Below are 22905 nucleotides of genomic sequence, written 5' to 3' on the forward strand. Positions count from 1 at the left end.
AAAGATAGCACCCCTCCTTCCTTTCCGTCCTTTGAATTTTTTTTAAAGCAGCCTTCCCACACCCGCCTGATTGTTAACTTGTTACCAAGCCAGGTTGATCCCTGATTATTTAAGTATGGCAGGTGGGCTGCCAATTTGACACCTACCCACCCCCATATTGTGCAGTGAGCTTGGGGTGGGTGGGAAAGTGGTGGGGGGTGAGATCCACCCTATTTTACAAGGCCCCCCATGAGCCTGTCACAAACACACTAGACGGGGGCAAATATTTGCAGTCTATGGAGACAGAAATATCATTGAGATATGTGCATTTGATGTTTGTGACATTAGTGCACCTTTAAGAAATGTTTTTTTTAATCATGTTTTCTGCAGCACTCACAGCCTCAGCTTTTATCATTGTTGTCGGGCTGTCTGGAGGAGTCCTTTTATTGCTACTTCAATGGCTTAAATTGAATTTTTTTTTTCCGGGATCTTTTATGACCTTGAATTGTGAGGGGAAGATCGATTGACAAATCAAAGCCAGGTGGTTTCTCGCCAGGAAACAAATCTAAGGATTCATTTTCAGTTTTAGTTTATAAAGGGGTGGACATCAAGCTGGAAAGCAGTGTTTCTCTCTCCCTGGTTTTGGAAATTCTGCTGTTAGCTGGAAGCAATGTTCCTGGCCTTCCTGGAGTAGAAAATCTGCTGCTGGTTGTTGGCTTTACCAGAGTCTCTCTCCCTGGTGCTTTGGGAAGCTGTTCTAACTCCAAGTTTGACTGTGTGTGCATCATAAGAACTGCAGCATTCAACCAAAGGATTAAATCCCAGTATCACGTGAGCATTAGTCTTTGCTGTGTTAAACCTGTGGCAAAAGTTTTGTTTATGGGATTTGTTTTGTTGGAATAGTGCTTAGCTGTTAAGGTTTGTACGAGATCATTATTTTCTTTCTTGTTTGTAATTGGTGAAAGTTATTGCTAATTTTCTTTCTATACATGTTAACTGTATTCGTAAATAAACATTGTTTGATAAAAGCTCCCCAGTGGGCCATTTGAATCATACCTGAAATGAAACATATCATGCTTACCCTAGCCAAATTCCATGATCCATATTGATATATATCCATATATGATTCAGGCGGACTTCATAAAACGCTTTGGAGTTTCTGACCTGAATTATAACATGTTTGAGAACTTGTTCAAATCTGAATACAGTTTGATAAACAGTAATTATCACCAAGGCAGAAGTTTCACTTATCACTTGGTGAGATTTAAGTCAGAACGTTTTTCAATTTGCTATTCAGGGTGGGATTTTATGGTCTAGCTCGTCCTAAAACCAACCAAAGTCAATGGACCTTTCCATTTTCCACCCCTCGCCTGCTCCAATTCCTGTGATGGGTGAGGTGGTAAAATTCTGATTCCCTCCGGGTGCTCTGATTTCCTCCCACAGTTCAATGATGTATGGGTTAGGTTGATTGGCCATGCCAAATTGACCCTAGAGTCAGGGGAATTAGCAGGGTAAATGTGTGGGGTTACGGGAATAGGGCCTGGGTGGGATTGTGGTTGGCACAGACTTGATGGGCCAAATGGCCTCCTTCTGTACTGTAGGGATTCTCTGATAATCTATGATACTAGTTTTAATGGATTAAGTGGATCCAGGTACATAGTGTGGGATTGTTTTATTGTAACATAATGAACATTTTTTTCCATGTTATGATGCTTATTTTAATTTCAATTTCAGAATGGCATAGATTCTAAATTATTTTACCCATTATTGGGTATAAAATTGCACGGGTGCATTGACCTTCGTACCCAAATTCTTACAAAACTCTGTGCCAGGAGACTAGCTCCTCAAAGTTAATGAACCATATTAATTGCGGCTAATTTTCAGAATACATGCTGCCAATGGAGAATCTTACTTACCATCAGCATGTACTCAAAAACTATTCCCATCAACATAAACAATTATTGCCAAAGACTACCTTGGCTTATTCAAGTGTCACTCTGAGGAATGTTCCAACATGTTACACGAGGAATATGCATTTTCATCACCTTTGCAGGTGTTAGGGTGGGGAAGGGGGCAGGATTTCATCCATCTCTCCTTCTAATGGCAAGAACAAGAGTTTTGTGAATCTTTAGTTTTAATAAAATATTTCCAGGTGTTTTATAAACACAGAGATAGACACTTTTAATAGCATTCCCTGATATTTTGTTACTGGGTGCCAGAAGGGGAAGGAACCAACACTTCCTAAGATAAATGCAAAATACTGCAGATGCTGGAATCTGAAACAAAAGCAGGAAATGCTGGAAAATCTCAGCAGGTCTGACAGCATCTGTGGAGAGAGGGTGAAGCTAATGTTTCGAGTCTAGGTGACCCTTCGTCGGAGCTGAAGACGAAGGGTCATCTAGACTTGAAACATTAGTTCTATTCTCTCTCCATAGATGCTGTCAGACCTGCTGAGATTTTCCAGCATTTTTCTGTTCTTGTGACTTGACTTCCTAGCTTTGCTATCATCCCACAGCTGAGGAAACAGTGGCCCCGATTTTGTGCCAGTGTTTGCCATGAGTGCAAACAACGACATGAAGTGCAAAATACCGCAAGGGTTCAGGAAACAAGAATCTCGCCGGTGAGATCATGTTTACCGATTCTCCCCACCTCACATTGGTGACACAACCCAGGAAGGCTGGGAAACTTATTTCAAAACATTTCCATATAATTAGTGGATATCCCCACTGTATCTTCCCCCCCACATTTGGAATTCCCTTGTACTGATGTGACGTCATGCCAGCGGGTTTTACAACAGCTTTTTAAAAATGTGAATCAGGCAAAGGAAACCTGCTGGGGTGGACACAGGTAGGTATAGCCCCTGAAGCGAGAGGGACATGTCCAGGCTGTGCACCCGGCACTGGCATTTGGCACTGCCCCTTGGTTCTGCAGAGCTGTGCTGGGGGCAGTGCCGGAAGACCTCTGGGGAGCCCCATGGGAGGGGTTCCCCTTATAGTTTGGGGAGGTTCCCCATGACTGTGAGGGGTGTTGGGAGGGGAGGTTACCTGTGCCCATGGGGTGTGGGGGGTCTCCGTGTGCATGTGGGTAAGGGGGCCCTGTTTTTTCTATCGGAGATCGGGGTGCCCTTTAAAAAGCGTTTCCTGGTTGCTGACTTTTTCCGGCCCTGCACTGCCAGCATGACAGTGTGTCCCACACCAGCTTTTTACTGCACAGAGTTCTGGATTATCTGGAGAGAAAAGCCGACTGTGCAGTGTGGTGAACCATAGATGGTTACCACTATGGGTACTTGTATATATGTTGCTCTCGTTACTGTTGGGGTTAGGATTTGGGTGTTCCACCTGTTATTACTGTTTATGTGGTACACTCCGTTCGACTCCGCCCAGGACTCCGCCTTCTTACAGGAGTATAAAGGTCACTGCTACTTCCTAGCAGTCTTTAGTCTGGGATAATATTGTTGAGTAGTGTGCTCCTATTTGTCGTGAATAAAAGCCTTTATTCCTGGGTACAAAGAACAAAGAACAAAGAACAATACAGCACAGGAACAGGCCCTTCGGCCCTCCAAGCCCACGCCGCTCCCCGGTCCAGGATTGAATCCTGAATCCAGGATCCGCGCCCAATTTTCCAGCCTATCTACATACTAATATCCTATCCACCGAGCTGTCCCTCACAGCTATGATGCTTTGTTCATCACAACCTATTAACTCACCCCTACCCCCCCATTTCAGACCATGTGATCTCCAGGGAGAGGCGAAAACCCAGAGTGAAAACCCCAGGGCCAATATGGGGAAAAAGAAATCTGGGAAATTCCTCTCCGACCCCGAGGCGATCGAAACGAGTCCAGGAGATCACACTGGCCCTGATCGGAAAATGCTTCCCAACCCTATTCATTTCCACTTCCACGAACACCATATGAATTCCCTGCCCCCGAGACAGGTTCCCAACTATCCGCAGTCTCGCTCTGTACTGGCACCAGCAAGATGATCATAGAATGAAGCCTTGAAACGAGAAACAAAGAACAATTAGCCCGCGCCGCTCCCTGGTCCAAACTAGACCACTCTTTTGTATCCCTCCATTCCCACTCCGTTCATATAGCTGTCTAGATAAGTCTTAAACGTTCCCAGTGTGTCCGCCTCCACCACCTTACCAGGCCCCCACGACCCTCTGTGTAAAATATGTCCTTCTGATATCTGTGTTAAACCTCCCCCCCTTCACCTTGAACCTATGACCCCTCGTGAACGTCACCATCGACCCGGGGAAAAGCTTCCCACCGTTCACCCTATCTATGCCTTTCATAATTTTATACGTTCTAGCCTCCCGTGTGAATCAATCGCGCATCATGCAACCTGTGAGCTGCATGCTGGTATCATGCCGGTACCACGGTCCTGGCTGGAGACAATACACATCTCTTTAACCTGTGCTGAACCCTTTCTCCACTCACATTGTCTGTATCTTTAAGACTTGATTACCTGTAAAGACTCGCATTCCAACCATTATTTTGTAAATTGAGTTTGTGTCTTTAAATGCTCTGTTTGCGGGGGTAGGGCCTGGGTGGGATTGTGGTCGGTGCAGACTCGATGGGCCAAATGGCCTCCTTCTGCACTGTAGGGTTTCTATGATTTCTATGATTTCTATGACCTCCCACTCACCTGATGAAGGAGCAGTGCTCCAAAAGCTAGTGGCTTTTGCTACCAAATAAACCTGCTGGACTTTAACCTAGTGTTGTGAGACTTCTTACTGTGTCTTTGAAAGAACCATGCAATTAGTCTGATCCCCTGCTCTTTGCCAATAGCCCTGTAAATATTACCCCTTAAAGCATTCAACCATTTCCATTTTATGAGTTATTATTTAATCTGCTTCCACTACCCTTTCAGGCAAAGCATCCAGATGATAATAGATATACTGAATAACACAACAAAGAAAATAACAGAATGAATAGAGGATTGCGGGTTAGGTTGATTGGCCATGCTAAAATTGCCCCTTAGTGTCCTGAGATGCGTAGATTAGAGGGATTAGTGGGTAAAATATGTAGGGATATGGGGATAGGGCCTGGGTGGGGTTGTGGTCAGTGCAGACTCGATGGGCCAAATGGCCTCTTTCTGCACAGTAGGGTTTCTATGATTTCTATGATATCGAAAATATTGCCATAGAGGAGATATTTGCTTTCAACATTTAACAAGTAATATAAGGGAGATGTACTTTTTCTTTGGCGTACACCTCCAAGGAAATTATTTTGTAACATTCGCCTATTATGTTTCCCTGGTTCAAGTTATCTCTATCTGAAGGACATTGAATGATGTACCAATGCTTTGTCATCACTTCCCATGCCTGCAATTAACTACCTTGAAAGCAAGGCAGACTGAACAACAGAACCACTATGGCTGTCCTTGAACATTGAAAACCACAAAAATGTCTTTCTAATGAAACTTAGAAACAGGTCATATGAATGGAACTTCAAGGATTGCTGTACATTACTGGAGAAGTCATTAGACAGTATTTATTATCTGTGACAGTGGCAACAATGTGGCAAAGGTTCAGAACTGTACTCCAAACTGAGAATTCCAAAGTCGGGAATACATGGGTGTTTTTGTAGCCACCCAGATGCCATCATGAGGGGCATCATGTAGGGGGCGGCAAATGATTTGGGAGAACAAAGGGGAATGATCAAATGTCATAGTGTAACATAGCAAGAAATTGAATTGTAGTCCTACATCAGAGCTTTCAGGTTTTAGGATAATTCTTGGTGTCAGGTATTTATCAGGATAGGTCAGGGAGATAGCTGCATGAATGGAGAGATAATATAGTGGGAAATGTGTGGAACACTGAGCTCTGACACTGTAATCACTTGGGCAGAACAGGTAAACTTCACATGAACAGAACAAGGACACCAATGTCCTCACTGGGAGACAAACAAACGATGTGAAGGACAGTTTAAAAGAATATGGAAGGGGAATGGCAGAAATAAAACAGGGGAGCAAAGAGAACAAAAAGGGAAAAAAGTATATGAAAGATAAAGAAATTTCATAGAATGACACATCACAGAAGGAAACTATTTCAACCGAGTGTGTCTGTCCACTGTGAAAAATAATTAAGTACAGAATCGATAAAGAGAGATAAAATAGCCAAATTTCGGCTTATGATGAAAGTGAGGAGGTGTGGGATAGAGGGAAAGTTGGCCGATTGGATAGGTAACTGGCTGTCTGATCGAAGACAGAGGGTGGTGGTGGATGGAAAATTTTCGGACTGGAGGCAGGTTGCTCGCGGAGTGCCACAGGGATCAGTGCTTGGTCCTCTGCTCTTTGTGATTTTTATTAATGACTTAGAGGAGGGGGCTGAAGGGTGGATCAGTAAATTTGCTGATGACACCAAGATTGGTGGAGTTGTGGATGAGGTGGAGGGCTGTTGTAGGCTGCAAAGAGACATAGATAGGATGCAAAGCTGGGCTGAAAAATGGCAAATGGAGTTTAACCCTGATAAATGTGAGGTGATTCACTTAGGTAGGACTAATTTAAATGTGGATTACAGGGTCAAAGGTAGGGTTCTGAAGACTGTGGAGGAACAGAGAGATCTTGGGGTCCATATCCAAAGATCTCTAAAGGTTGCCACTCAAGTGGATAGAGCTGTGAAGAAGGCCTACAGTGTGTTAGCTTTTATTAGCAGGGGGTTGGAGTTTAAGAGCCGTGGGGTTATGCTGCAACTGTACAGGAACTTGGTGAGACCACATTTGGAATATTGTGTGCAGTTCTGGTCACCTCACTATAAGAAGGATGTGTAAGCGCTGGAAAGACTGCAGAGGAGATTTACCAGGATGCTGCCTGGTTTGGAGGGTAGGTCTTATGAGGAAAGGTTGAGGGAGCTAGAGCTGTTCTCTCTGGAGCGGAGGAGGCTGAGGGGAGACTTAATAGAGGTTTATAAAATGATGAAGGGGACAGATAGAGTGAACGTTCAAAGACTATTTCCTCGGGTGGATGGAGCTATTACAAGGGGGCATAACTATAGGGTTCACGGTGGGAGATATAGGAAGGATATCAGAGGTAGGTTCTTTACGCAGAGAGTGGTTGGGGTGTGGAATGGACTGCCTGCAGTGACAGTGGAGTCAGAAACTTTAGGAACATTTAAGCGGTTATTGGATAGGCACATGGAGCACACCAGGATGATAGGGAGTGGGATAGCTTGATATTGGTTTCAGATAAAGCTCGGCACAACATCGTGGGCCGAAGGGCCTGTTCTGTGCTGTACTGTTCTATGTTCTATGTCTATGTTCAAATAGAGACAAGCTTGTGTTATAATGCACAATAATTCAGGATTTGTCAAAGACACAATTTGTTAGGTAATCATGGTGTGATCTAATGTTAGTAGGAGAAACATGGCTTAGGCTGGGTAGGACTGAGAGTGAAGAGCTAATGGTCACAACAAGTTATTGGAAGATTGTGTAGGACAATATCAGGAGGATGGGGGTATTAAACAAAGATGACAAAGGGAATCCTTCACAATTGAATCCATCTGGATAAAATTAAGGAATAAGAAGGGAACTACTGGGTGTTCATCCAGCAGAAGGCATCTTTCAGTTATAGGCAATAAAATGAAACAAAACTTACTCCAACAGAAAATTCAAAGAAAAAGGTTTAATAAAGAAACTTCATTACGCCAACACTTGAGGCCCCACCCTGGGCCATTCCAAGCTCCCCAATAATTCCCAACAGGTTCTTATTTACACTGAGTCAGCTGGTCAGCTGATCATCACATCATTTTGTCATTGGTTACATAGTTTACTGGCCCTTACAGCTTGTTACCATTGGTCACACTACAACAGATCCAATGTTAACATTGGTTACATCCTAACATTGGTGGTTTATTATCGAACGTTGAACAATGGGAAGAAGATAGAAAACAAAATAACTTGACAAATTAGGGAAAAACGTAGAAAGAATAGAACCATAATAGTTGGTGACTTTAATTATCGAAAGATAAACTGGTGAGACAAGTGAGAAAGAAGTAGGTGGGGAGTATTCTGTGTACAGGGTCTTTGTCTAAATCAGTATTATGGGGGGAATTTCCAATGGAATTCTGTTTCCCGCTCACCATAACTTAGCAGAAGATGCATAAAAATCACAGATAAATGGCATGTTTATAGATGCCAGAGACTGCAACTATATGGTGGAAAAGTCAACATTTAACAGATCAAAATTGCATTATAAATTTTAACATATAAGTTTGACATTGTAAAGGCTGCACACAAATATAGCCAAATATCTTGACAGCAGGTTTGTGGATAGGAGAGGTGCCGTGCACATGACTTTTAATGATATATCAATGTCTTTGAGTGTACTGCCGTTATCCATCCCATGAACTGGTGCAGATGCCGTTGGCTTAGCAATGAGTGTAAGCTGACGGAATTTGTATGCTCCAGGACCTCCGGGTCGGTGACCTTGTCCTGCCAAGAGATGTCAAGAATACATCTGAGACAGGAATGATAGAAATTATTCAGTCTTTTCTCCTGCCTGGCATATGGTGCCCAGGGCTCACCACTATAGAGGATTGTGCTGACGATGCAGGTTTGGTGTTTTCAGTCAGGTTGCTGTTGTTCCATACTCTCTTACTCAACAGCTTGGTCTTTTGTGATATGTGTGACAGATTTCTAGTGATTGTAGAACCTGAATATGTGAAGCTGTGAGCCATGTTGTTGTTGCTAATTGATGGCAGGATAGCAACATCCTGGACCTTCTGAATGGTGAAATGGCTACTGGGCCATGACTTCCTGGGCTCCACTCTAAGGACAGCTGCAAGTTATGCAGCTATCTAACAACTGGGAGACAGTGGCTGACAGCCTCAGGCTGACTGTTTTGAGGGACATTGGAAGAAGTGAGCATAAGCCAAAAGCTCAGCTGACTGAGTAGAAAGCCCAGAGAAAACAGAAGCCAGTGAGCCATGCACCTTCTCATCCCACTGTCCTCCTCTGCTGCAAATGTGGCAGAGACTGTCATTCCATTGTGGGGTCCCTGAGCCACACCAGGCCATGCTTAACACAGAGTTCAGCATCACAGAGCAAACCATCGTCTTACGAGATGGAAACCACGAATCAATGTCCTTAAACCTACTCCTGATTTTAAACAAAACAGTGGACACGGTAAAAATAAATCCAACAAAGTGTCCTGACAAAAAATCATCCAGACTTGAAATGTTAACTCTGTTCTCTCTTCACAGAGGTTGTCAGACCTGCTGAGATTTTCCAGCATTTTCTGTGTTTGTTTCCGCATTAATTTGCTTTCATATTACAACAAAGTTTTACATGGTTCTTCATCCCTTTTTGTGTCTCTTTGCTCTTCTCTCTTGAAGGCGGAAAATCTTGATACGGTGAAGACCTTTTGGCACTCAACGCTCTTTGGTACCTCTCCCAAGTAATAATTTTACCCGTGTAAGTTTAGATAGTGAGCTATTAAAGCCAAGGTGCCTAATCCTCTGCTCATCCAGCACACGTGCACACTCCTACATCACAGCAATCCAGTGGGAGCCATTGAGATAATAAATAGACAATGCTGGAAATGCAGAAGGCTCAGGCAGCAACTGTGGAGTGAGAAAAACAGAGTTAACGTTTCAGGTTGATGGTCTTAGTACTGGGAAAAGATTTGAGCAAGGGGTGGATGGGGCGAGACAAAAGGAAAGGCTTTGATAGGGTCGAAGACAGGAGAGATTGAATGTCAGAAGAGGACATTTCTTATTTTATTTGGAAGTATTAATTATTACAAAAAAAAACAGAATTGCTTTAATGTTGGCCATTTGGTTAGCTTATGTGATAACTTGCACATATATATATAGGTCATGGAAATATTCATGTATGAGGAAATCAGTCTTACAGAGCCAAAGGGAATGGCGATGGGACAAGAAAGAAACAAAGAAACAAAGGATGTGCCTAGAGTGTGCTGCTGCTTGAAAGCAAAAATAAGCGAAAAACTGAAACATGCAAAGGTGGAAACAAAGCGGGGGTGGTAGCCTGGAACTGTTAAACTCAGTGTTGAGTCCAGAAGGCTATAGAGTGCCATTGCTTTATTTTCTCCTCATTAGCCCCAGAACATTAAGGCGAGATATAGCAGCTTCATCAGTATTTACATGCAGTATAAATTGACATTCAAGCAGGGAAAATAGCTCCTCAAGGTCCTGCAAAAATAAAATTTATCTGATCGTATTGCTATAATAACTCCTTATGAATCCCTGGATGCAATTTCTCCTCCATGCATTATGAATGAAGGGAATACTTTGCAAGATGTTCTGTTTTAATCTAAAATCAAAAAATGCATTTGAATAACACAAGAGGCCTATGGTCAGCATGTTACAATCTAATTATACAGAGGCAGTGAGTGCAGATGGCATGACCCAAGACTGCTCACTACGGTAGGGGAGTAATGTTAAATTGACCTCTCGGAGTTCAAAATGAAAATGTTTTTTTTCCTTCTTTCTATGCAGGATTATACTCTGACAATGTACTTCCAGCAGTCCTGGAGAGACAAAAGACTATCTTACTCTGGAATACCTCTGAACCTCACTCTAGACAACAGGGTGGCTGACCAGCTCTGGGTTCCTGACACGTACTTTATTAATGACAAGAAGTCATTTGTACACGGAGTTACAGTGAAAAATCGAATGATTCGCCTGCATCCGGATGGCACAGTCCTCTATAGCTTGAGGTTTGGATTAACTATACTTGAATAGTTACATATACAGTCTCGAACTAAAAATGGATTATGTTTATTCATGCAGTTTACCATTCCTACTACAAAATAATGTTTTAATAACCATATGCGATTAGATTATTTCTTTCCCTCTCTCAAGTTTACTACAATTTGCTTTTTTTCCAGGTTGCCCCTTACCACTCACTATCCAAAAGAAAGAGTAATTGCCTGCTCTCAGGCCCGCCCACTTCCAATCTTTAACCTGCAATTAGAAATAGGTCAGTAACTCTGGCTATCCCACTCGATAGTCTTTATTTTTTGTGTGGGAAATAACCTGGTTTCCACAAGTGGCATAGCTGAGCATAAGTATGAAGAGTATAGGAGACAGATCTACAATTTGATAACACCATTCATTGAAAGCCAATACACAGTGACAGCACCACTATCATTAACATGGATATTTGGTATTTTATTTGGAGGTATTATTTGTAAAAAAAAGACAGGATTGATTTAATGTTGGCCATTTGGTTAACTTGTGTGTAATAAAATCATGTATACGCCATATAAATATTTATGTATAAGCTGTCTTTATATCTATTATATATATAGATATTCTTTCCAGTGTAGATGAAGATATCATTGTGGTATCACTGTGTAGAGAGACAACAAAGATACCGAGGTAAGACCACCATATGGATATGTGCCTAGGAGACACTCGTCTAAATTTTCACTTTTTTACAGAATTGAGACATTTATTCTGTGCAGTGGGACATGCCTGGGCTCAGCTGATCTCACAGATTCTGGACAATTGAACCATTTTAACCTGATCATCAGATCTCTTCCAATTAGTCCACCAATGGAGGAAGCAGACAATATTATTTTAATATGTACACACACATACAGGCAGATTGAACATCATATATCACTTCCAGCAGGTTTGCTGAACAGCACGAAAATGGTTGAAAGTGTAGTGAGGACATAAATGTCCCGTGTTCAATTCCTGCATTCCCCTATTCTTCTCAGGAATTGTTAGAGGGAGGTTGGATAATCCTTGCTCGTGTACAGATAAATATGGGGTGGGATTCTCCCAAAAAAATTCTAATTGCTGAATTCATGTAAAAACTGGAGTAAAGCCCATTGCTTTTTTCAGGGGGAGTTTCAAAATGAATCTCCCACATTCTGTGCACTGCAGAGTGCAGTAGCAGGAATCTCACGAATAATCAGTGGCCAGGGCCCATTCCCGCTGGAGAGGCCGGCAGCATAGTGCTGAGTGGGCTACTGCGCATGCACCAATCTGCAATCTGTCAGAGCGGGGTTTGGTGCTTGCACAGTAGCCCCGCACTGCCAGCCTCCTGATCGCTGGCCAGACCCGCAGCCCCACATCGCTGGCAGACAGAGCCCCCCCCCCCGCCCCGATCGCTGGCCTCCAAACGTGTCCGGGCCAGCTTCAACCCCCCATGCCCCCCCCCCACCCCCGGCGGTCCCAATCTCCGTGCCCACCCCTCCGGCAGCCCCCCCCCCCCCGGGCAGCCCTGACCCTGCCCCAGTCCCAACTCCCCCCAACAACAATGGTCAGTCCCAATCGCTGGCCTCCCCCTCTCGTTCACTGCCGAGTGCAGAGAGGCAGTGGGACCCCCCACGCCCACCGATCACCCCCTCAAGAGGCCCCGCACCCCAATAGGCCCAACCTCCTCTTGCCCCAAACCCTTGGCACTGCCCAATGCCTAGTGGGCAGTGCCAAGGTGCCCCCTGGGCATTCCCACTTTGCCCCTTGGGCAGTGCCAGGGGGCCAGGGGGCCAGGCTGGCATTGCCAAGCTAGCAATGCCCAGGGGGCTCCTCCCTTACCCCCAATCCTCTGGAGAGCCTTGATAGTCCCTCTTCACTCCAATGAGGTTGGCCACCAGCTCCCCGTTAGTGGGGAACTGTTGTAAACCCCGCTGGAGTGAACCACTCCTGGCACAGGGGGGAGACTCTAGCAGGCCTGGAGATTTCAGTCCCGGGCCCGCTGATTATATGTAGATCTTCATTATAATAATTTATGTAGCTCCACGCTGATTTCTGGTGCGGAGCTGGCGGCGCCAGAAATCCGGTGGCTGGAGACTCGTAGAGGCCATGGCACCCAGCGGAAAGCCCATTACAAAATCCCTACAGTGCAGAAGGAGGCCATTTGGCCTATCAAGTCTGCACCAACCACAATCCCACCCAGGCCCTATCCCCACAACTCCACATATTTACCCTGCTAATCTTCCTGACACTAAGGAGCAATTAAGCACGGCCCTTCAACCCAACCTGCACATCTTTGAACTGTGGGAGGAAACCGGAGCACCCGGAGGAAACCTGCGCGGACACGAGGAGAATGTGCAAACTCCACATAGTCAGTCACCCGAGGCCGGAATTGAACCCGAGTCCCTGGAGCTGTGAGGCAGCAGTGCTAACCATTATGCTACCATGTCGCCCCATTAAATGGCCTCCGCTTGGGGTTCCTGGCCCGCTGTGCTGCAAAAGCATTGCCGCGGGCTCGCAGGAACGCCCTATGATCAAATATTGATAAACAGGTGAGACATAGTGTAGAAATGTATGTTAGAGAATAAGGTAGGTTTTACCAGTTCATCATCCAGGTTTAGAGCTTTGAAAATATATGAATGTTCATGCAGCTGGATTTTCCAGCAATTTGGGATGGGCAATTGTGCATAGTGTACTTACCTCCCCAACCAACTTCTCAGTAGGTAGTCCTGAGTTGCAGAAAGCCACAATAGGAGTATAAATTGAAAGATCTAACTTTGCATGGGAGACAATAGCATGGCCTCATATGTCAGAGGCAATAAAGATATTAGTGCAAGGCAGCAGTGTGGATTTACATGAGTAACTGTGCAGACACATAAGTGATGGCAAATATGTATATATGAAAATGAGTATGGACATTTATGTGAAAGGACAATTTGGATCTAAATGTGAGAGACAGTGTGGATATTTGCGTGAGTGCCCAGTGTGGATATATATATGTAGGAAAGCAATAGGGCAGAACAATGGCTCAATTTTAAAACTTTCATCCTTGCATTCAACTCCTCCCATCTCTATAATCTGCTGCAGTTCTACACCCCCTGAGATATCTATGCCTCTCTGATCAGGCCTTCTGAAAATTCCAGAATTTGTATTTCCCCATTATTAGGAACGGGCAACAAATGCTGGACTTGCCCATGACATTCACATCCCATGAAAGAATTTTTTAAAATATTGGCCCAAATTTTCATTATGGCAGGGGCTTGGCCTCCCACCATCTGCAGAGTTGGAGGGGAACACACCCCGCTGACTCCAGCAGCCCCAATGCCATGTGATGCTCAAACGAGTGCTGATTGGCATAAGGTGAGACTTCCACCCTCACTCAGGAGGAAACATAGAAACTAAAAGCAGGAGTAAGCCAATTGCCCCTCCGAGTCTGCTCTGCCATTCAATTTGATCATAGCTAATCATCAAATTCAATATTGTGATCCTCCCCTTCCCCTCAATCCCTTGATCCCTTTAGCCCCAAGAGCTATATCTAATTTCTTGCTGAAATCAGACAAAGTTTTGGCCTCAACTACTTTCTGTGATAGTGAATTCCACACATACACCGCCCTCTGGGTGAAGAAATTTCTCCTCACCTCAGTTCTAAAACTATGACCCCTAGTTCTGGACTCCCCCACCACTGGGAACATTCTTACTGAATCTAGCCTGTCTAATCCTGTTAGAATTTTATAGGTTTCTATGAGATCCCCTCTCACTCTTCTAAACTCCAACTAATATAATCCTAATCAATTTAGTTTCTCCTCATATGATAAACCTGCCCCCCCCAGGAATCAGCCTGGTAAACCTTTGCTGTACTGCCTCTATAGTAAGGACATCCTTCCTCAGATAAGGACACCAAAACTGCACACAATACTCCAGGTGTGGCCTCACCAATGCAGGTCACCACTTTGTTTTGAATGTTCGGCATTAACTTTCACATCGTTCACCCACAGAGCCTCCACACTGTCTGTTTGTGCCAAGTTTGGGAGGACCACCACGATCACCCGGCACCTCATCCCTGTGGAGTGTGAGAATGGCAGTGCTATGTCCCTCCCACACCAGTGATGCAGTAAGGAGGCGCTGCTGCTGGCATGTCTGTCCACTGACCCCCCACCAGTGACCGCCCCCCGCTAGAGCCCATCTCCCAACCCCCATCCATGGAAGCGTGAACCCTCCTTACAACCTCCATCAAAGCTCACCACTCTCATGTCTAACAGTGTTATCTAATGAACATGAGACCAAGGGTTGTCGAGGTGCTGCCAAGCTGCCCATCTCCGCTGTAAGATGGATGTGAACATCAGGATACCTGATGTGAATGGGGCCTGTAGTAGATGACACTGTGCACCCCGCGTTTCTGAGTCCTACGATAAGCTTGTTCAATAAAGACGAGCATTGCTCCGAAAGCTTATGGTATTTGCTACCAAATAAACCTGTTGGACTTTAACCTGGTGTTGTGAGACTTCTTACTGAGCTTGTTCAATGGCAGGATGCATTAAGCTCTCTGTCAGGCAAGAGTCAAACATATCGCTGAGGATGAGAGAATGGGCAACAAATTCTGGACTTGCCTGTGACATTCACATCCCATGAAAGAATTTTTAAAAAACATTCGCCCGAATTTTCATTATGGCAGGGGCTTGGCCTCCCACCATCTGCAGAGTTGGAGAGGAACACACCCCTGCTGGCTCCAATGCCATATTATGCTCTAATGAATGCTGATTGGCATAAGGTGAGACTTCCACCCTCACTCAGGAGGAAACATAGAAAGTCATCATCATTCTCCCGCAGAGTCCGGCCAATAGCTTCAGCACTCTGCCCATGAAGCCAGGTAACAGCACGGGAGCATACTGCTGCCACCATGTGACTGGTTAGATGTTAATCCCCATGGTGGGAGGAGGGGTAGTCGATCCTAGTCCTGCCTGTCCCTGAAGCGAAATACTATGAAGCCATCAGTAGAGCATCGGCCCAGTTGGGCCATGACCACTGCCCGGGCTTCTTCCACCTCCTCCTCTGCGTGGCCATGGAGCTGCCCAAAGTCTCTGACTCTAACTCAGAGTGGGAGACTTTCACAGAGGAGGGACATTGCCACTCTGAAGTTCAAACTTCCCAGGCCATTCCCACAGAGGTTGCTGCATTGGTACTTCAGCGGGATCCCAGTGATCTGGACATCGGAAGGTCTGGCCTATATTTTGGAGAAGTCTTGTTGGTCCTTTACAATAACCCTTTTCTGAATGTATTATGTTTCGACTTAATAGAACAAGCATCTGATAATCAGCTGAAATAAAAATTATGCACCATAATTCAATGATGGATTAGAAATTACACCATTTGTACCTTGAGTAAATGTGGGTGATAATACTTCATGATCCTGTGCATTATAAAATAATAATTCTAAATATTGCTTCGGAGAAATGAACGCTAACCATAGAACCAAAGAATCACAGAACCCGACAGTGTAGAAAAAGGCCATTTAGCCCATCGAGTCTGCACCGACTCTCCGGAAAAGAAACGTAACCAGGCTAATCCACATAACCTACACACCTTTGGACACTTAGGGGCAATTTAGCATGGCCAATCCATCTAACCTACACATTTCTGGACTGTGGGAGGAAACCAGAGCACCTGGAGGAAACCTCCACAAACGCAGGGAGAACATCCAAACTCCACACAGGCAATCACCCAAACCTGGAATTGAATCTGGGTCCCTGGTGCTGTGAAGCAGCGGTGCCAACAACAAAGTGACCTAAACCCTAAGTGAACCATTGCTGCTATAAACCTTCTGTTTCAAAGTGCTTTATTTACATGAATTTTATTCCAAATTGTTAAACTAGAGCAATTATTCAGGAAGTGCCTGATTACTTAAGTAAATGCAATGCTTAAAACGTAGTGTAGTCCAGATCAAAATAATTTGCTACATAAGACATTTCTCCTTATCTTCCCTCTGGCTCTTTTTGCCATTATCTTAAATCAACATAATCTAGTTGTCAACTTTCCTAGCTTCTCTTCTCATGAAAGTCGTCTCACTCGGCTAGTCATCCAGAGACCCAGGCTAATGCTCCAGGGGCAAGGGTTCAATTCCCATCAGTGCAGCTGGTGGAATTCAAATTCAATTAATAATTCTGGAATGTAAAACTTGTCTCAGAAGTGGTGACCATTACAACTATCATTGATTGTTGTAAAAACCTATTTGGTTCATTAATATTCCTTAGGAAAGGAAATCTGTCATCTTCCCATGGTCTGACTCAAGATGCACAGCAATGTGGTTGCCTTTTAACTACCCTCTGAAATGGTCAAGTAAGCCATTCAGTTCAAGGACTATTAGGTTTGGGCAATAAATGCTGGCCTTGCCAGTGATGCCCACATCCCATGAAAGAATAAAATAAAACCTTAAGCTCCTGATCTCCTTCATACCCTTTCCAATGAGTTGTAATCCTTCCTAAAATATGGTGATCAGAATTAGACACAAAGCCCCTGGCTGAGATTTTACCAGTGTCTTAATAAGATTCAGCAGAACATCCATGCTCTTTTACTCAATGCATCTATTACAAAGCTCAGGATTCCACATGAACTTTTAACAGCTGTTTCAACTTGTTACTGTCACCTTCAAAGATATGTAAATGTGAAACCCCATGTTTACCTGTTCCTGCACCCCCATCATAATTGCACCATTTAGTTTATATTACTTCTCCTCATTTATTTTCTCTGTCACGTCTGTACACTTCAACAGTAAGTTGATGTCCTCTTAAAGCACACTTCTACCCTCTGCATTTTCCAAGTTGTGTTTCCACTTTAAATATTGAAATTAAGCCCCCTGCACTGAATGCCAAGTATACACGACTGTATTCCTCCCTCCAGAACAAGAACCATTGACCACGATGTACGGCCATTTGCTTTCTGTTTTTGCCAATTTTGTATCCAAAATGTCACTGTCCCTTTCATCCCTTAGGCTTTAATTTTGTTGTTGTGCCTACTATGTCATACTTTATCAAATGACTTTGAAGGCCCATACACACAACATTAACTGTAACATCTTCATAACCTCCCTTTGTAATTATGAATGATGAATGTATCAAGTTTGTCAGACATGACTTGCCTTTACATTGCTTCTTAAATTAATTCATATTAAATTAGTCTGGCTGCTTTATTCCTGCCCTGTATTTATATTTAATGTTATTTTATCAGTTGTATTATCTCTTATGTTACCCCTAACTTAATGATAATATGCAGAACCCAACTTAATAATAGTATGTAGAAGCTGTTATATGTATCGCTTTCAAAATGTATGCTGCTGAAATACCAATATTATTAGCTATAATTGTACTAAATACAAAATGTTTTTACATTACAACAATTAAGCCATGATTATTAATCAATTACCCTTCACAATTTATTAATGGACTGGCATCAGATGCATAATGTTATTTTTGGAATTCCCCAATGGACAATATTATTCTTGAATGCTAGTGTAAGCATGTATTTAATACTTCATATATTCCCTTGTGTTACACAAAACAAACTGCTAATTAATTTTTGGACCATTAAAACCTATTAAATTATTACATCATGGTAAGCTAACTGATCATTGATTTGTTCAATAAGAATAACAACTTGCATTTATATAGCCACTTTAATGTAGTAAAATGTCCCAGGGCACTTCACAGAATCATTAACACAGAAAATGTAATACCAACCTACATAAGGAGCTGATAGGATGAGTGTTTAAAAGATTGATTAAAAAGATAGATTTTACTGAGTGTTTCAAAGGAGAGATAGCGAAGTGGAAAGATTTAGGGAGGAAATTCCAGAGTTTAGGGCCTGGGCATCTGAAGGTATAACAGCCAATGGCTAGAATTTTATGCTCCCCCTTGTGTCTCGAGGCAAGGGGAGCGCAAGATTGCATGGATGGATTCCCTGGATGGCTCCTGCCAATCTGCCCCAAACTAACTATGACTTGTGAAATCAGAATTTCTCTGGTGTTTAGCACAAAAATCCCTCCAGGAGATTTCCTTAATTTTGCCTTAGTTAAATAAAAATAGTGGAGGTGCAATTTCAATTGATATTTTAGTATTAAATCATACCGCAGATATTTGAGTTCCTGTTCTGTCTTCCAGCCTCTGGTTCTTGAATATATAGGACTTGCAAATACAAACTCTAGAAGCCAATTATTCAAAAGGCAAGCAGGCAGTCCTGTTAAGCAACTAATTAACTGTTGCCCTCAAATAGAGATAAATCTGATTTGTGTAAGTGATGGTGTTTGCTGAGGTATACATGAACAATGTTATCCTCTTCAATGGTCAGTGTTATGCCCAGTTGCTAGGGTGTCTTTTGAGCACTCTTTGACGGCTACCTGTTACCGTGATAAATATCACTGATGTCTTCTCAATGACATAGGTATTCCAGTCAAACACAAACTAACTACTGGCTTTGTCAATCATTTAGATTTCACCAATAAGACCTCTTGGCCAAAAGGCATTTCATCATTGCCTTTCTTTTTAAGGCCAAATTTTGTCAATCATCTTCTAATAATGGGAATTTATTGCTGTTTCTTCGATGTTTAATGTGCTGCTGGTATTTAAAAACAACAAAAAGAAAAACAGATCGATGTCTGCATCGGCAAGATTTAGTTTAATCAATTCTCAGCCAAGCTGCCAGAAGAAGGATGATAATAGAATAAAGCTGATGAGGCCATGCTTGCAATCACGTTGTACATCATGTGGGTACAATGCCTAAGACTGTCCAGTATGTGCTAGCTTCAATGCAGGGTGTTACAAAATGTACCTAAATTATTCATTGTTGAGGGAGATAAAAGCTAATATAATCCTTCCAATCCTGTTTCAATACACTTTTTTCAACTGCTCACTGCTATAATGCAATAATGAATGGTAATTAGTTTTACTCGATTAGTGTGTAACTGGTAAATGACCAATAGCACCATATTAACAATCTTTTCCCAATTGTTTGCCATGATACTCCCAACTTCAGGCAAGAACTTTTCAGTTGTTTGAAGGTGAAGAGAGACTGATGGTCCCTGAAGGACCCTCTTCATGCCCTAGCCAATGGCTTCCTTCATCAACTTCACAGAGTGAAGATACAGCAAAGCCCATGCGAGCATAAGGATCACTTTTTAAATGCACTATTAACATCTTGAAGAGTGCTTCAGAAGGCTGGTAGGATCAATGACACAATACAGTGCAGGCCCTCCAACAGTGTCTCCACACTCATCATCTTCTGCTGCATTGTCATCACTTTGTAATACGATTCCAATTATACAATATTTACTTGTTCTCGGGTCGACCAGAACAGGCCAGCCTTGGGGTTGGGCACATAATGACCATTGCGAAGATTCTATGACAGGAAAACTAAAGTTTTTTTTAAAGTTTAAAGTTTATTTATTAGTGTCACATTACATTAACACTGCAATGAAGTTACTGTGGAAATGCCCTAGTCGCCACTCTCCAGCGCCTGTTCGGGTACATTGAGAGAAAATTTAGCATGGCCAATGCACCTAACCAGTACATCTTTCAGACTGTGGGAGGAAACCGGAGCACCCGGAGGAAACCTGCGCAGACACGGGGAGAACGCGCAGACTCCACACAGGCAGTTGCCCAAGTCGGAAATCAAACCCTGTCTCTAGCGCTGTGAGGCAGCAGTGCTAACCACTGATTTTGCAATTACATAAGTTCCATTGCATCTTCAGGTGTGAGCTTCCTAATTTGCAGTATGTGTCCATGATTGATTGTAATTTAAAATGGTGAGAACAAGAACCTTTTTTAAAATTTGTTCACGGGGTGTGGGCATCACTGGCTGGGCCAGCATTTATTGCCCATCCCTGAGGGCATTTAAGAATCAACCACATTGCTGCGGGTCTGGAGCCACATGTAAGCCAGACCAAGTAAGGACGGCAGATTTCCTTCCCTAAAGGACATTAGTGAACCAGATGGATTTTTATAACAATCGACTATGGTTTCATGGTCATCACTCGACTTTTCATTCCAGATTTTTATTGAATTCAAATTTCACCATCTGCCGTGATGGGATTTGAACCAGGGTCCCCAGAGCAATACCCTGGGTCTCTAGATTACTAGTCCAGCGGCAATGCCACTACACCACTGCCTCTCCTGTCTTGACATAATCTTGACATGATCAGGAGACGAGAAAATGTGGAAAACAGATTGTGATGTTTCTCTGTAGTCCAATAGCAGCTGTTAATTGGGAACAGTAAAACTTGTGAAAGATGCAAAACAATATCACAATATAGCAAAAACACACACACACCATTTAAAATGCAATTATCCTTTAAATATCAGAGAGACCTATGGGGTCATCTAGCTCATACAGAGATAATCATAGAATGGTTACAAGGGGAAAGAGGCTATTCAGCCCATCATGTCTATACCAGCTCTCTGTAACAACAACTCAGCTAGACCCACTGCTTCATCAAAGGCCTGAAATATTTTCCCAGGTGCTTATCCTTTCTGAAATCATATTCAATCTGCCTCCAACAAACTCTCAGGCAATACATTCCAGGTCCTACTCACACAATAATGGGAAATTGTGAATGAGTGATATCAACCGATAATTTTACCAGCTAACCAAAAACATGCTGAACTGTTTAGCTGTTTAAAAGGAACCCTTTTTTAAGATAAAAACGCTGACTAAAGATGACTGCTAAGCATCACCTGAAGTCCAGAAATGTAAATTGACCACTAAGGGCCCGATTTTACCATTTTCATTCTAAGTGCCGAATCTGGGCGTAGTACAGATCCGACCTAGAAATCCGCGTTCATGAAAGAATCGCCCATATCCAGCAGGATGAAGTCATTCCATATTACGATCAGCACCAAAATGCCGCCAATATATATCATTATGAAAATGTCACCCCGACCCATTGACACAATGTTATCGCCCATTCCATTCAGTGAAACAACATCTCCCATATCCTTTAGAATGAATATTTTTCCCATATGTTTCATGATGAAAATTTCGCTCAGATCCATGATTATGATAAATGATCTTCCATCCATCAGTGTGAAATAGCTCACGTATCCATCAGTCTGAAAATATCTCCCTCATCTATCAGTCTAGAAAATATCTGCCACATCCAAAAACCCCTCTCATCTCCATCTGTGTGAAAATAGTGTAGGCATACATGAGCATGGAACGATTTCCCTTGTCACAAATTAAGAAAGCATCTCCCCTATTCGTCAGCACAGAAAATATCTTCTGCATCCATCCCAACATCTCTCAATCAATCTAAATGAAAGATAATATCTAACAAACAGAACAAACATTCCCAGAGCAAGCAACTAGCGCAAAATCTCCAATGGGCATAAATATGAAAATCGACCACCAATCACTGTAGTGATGGTGCATCCCTTTACAGGCCCAGCTTGGTCCTTCTCCAGTGTCTCCTCTTGGAGTTGTACCTGATCTTGTTGCCGGTCTTCATGCGGATCCACTGTGGAATCGGCCGGTTCTGCTTCACCTTCTTAGCGATGAATCGCTTGATCCTGAAGGTTTTGTGGGATGGCATGGCCGCACGTCCACTCCAGGAGGAGGGATTCGTTGCTTCGGTGGGGAGGAGGAATCGCCCGCAGAGTGGCAGCGGACCCCCCTGCCCCCCCCACCAGAGATCCATCTGCCCCCCCCACCAGTGAGCGATCAGGCCTCCCCCCCACTACCAGACAATGATCAGCCCTCTCGCCTCCCCCCCCCCAGAGATACATCTGACCTGCCTTCTCCTCCTCCCCCCACCCCCCCCCCAGAGATACATCTGACCCACCTCCTCCTCCTCCCCCCCCCCCCCCAGGGATACATCTGAACCGCCTCCCTCCTCCTCCTCCTTAAGAAAGCATACGGTGTGTTAGCTTTTATTGGTAGAGGGATTGAGTTTCGGAGCCAGGAGGTCATGTTGCAACTGTACAAAACTCTGGTGTGGCCGCACTTGGAGTATTGCGTACAGTTCTGGTCGCCGCATTATAGGAAGGATGTGGAAGTGTTGGAAAGGGTGCAGAGGAGATTTACCAGGATGTTGCCTGGTATGGTGGGAAAATCGTATGAGGAAAGGCTGAGGGGCTTGAGGTTGTTTTCGTTAGAGAGAAGAAGGTTAAGAGATGACTTAATAGAGGCTTACAAGATGATCAGAGGATTAGATAGGGTGGATAATGAGAGCCTTTTTCCTCGGATGGTGATGGCTAGCACAAGGGGACATAGCTTTAA

General features: G+C 43.5%; 1 protein-coding gene across 3 annotated transcripts in view; it reads left to right on the forward strand.

Annotated features, from left to right (window-relative positions):
• LOC144498124 (gamma-aminobutyric acid receptor subunit beta-1-like) overlaps nucleotides 1-22905 on the forward strand; it is a 303665-nt gene that overhangs the window by 182779 nt on the left and 97981 nt on the right. For all 3 annotated transcript variants that reach the window (XM_078219467.1, XM_078219477.1, XM_078219485.1), the window contains exon 4: nucleotides 10438-10658. In XM_078219467.1, coding sequence (XP_078075593.1) covers nucleotides 10438-10658 — 221 coding nt within the window. The remainder of the gene's footprint in view (nucleotides 1-10437; nucleotides 10659-22905) is intronic.

This window comes from Mustelus asterias, chromosome 1 (genome assembly GCF_964213995.1).
Source record: "Mustelus asterias chromosome 1, sMusAst1.hap1.1, whole genome shotgun sequence".
In the NCBI taxonomy this organism is placed as follows: Eukaryota; Metazoa; Chordata; class Chondrichthyes; order Carcharhiniformes; family Triakidae; genus Mustelus; species Mustelus asterias.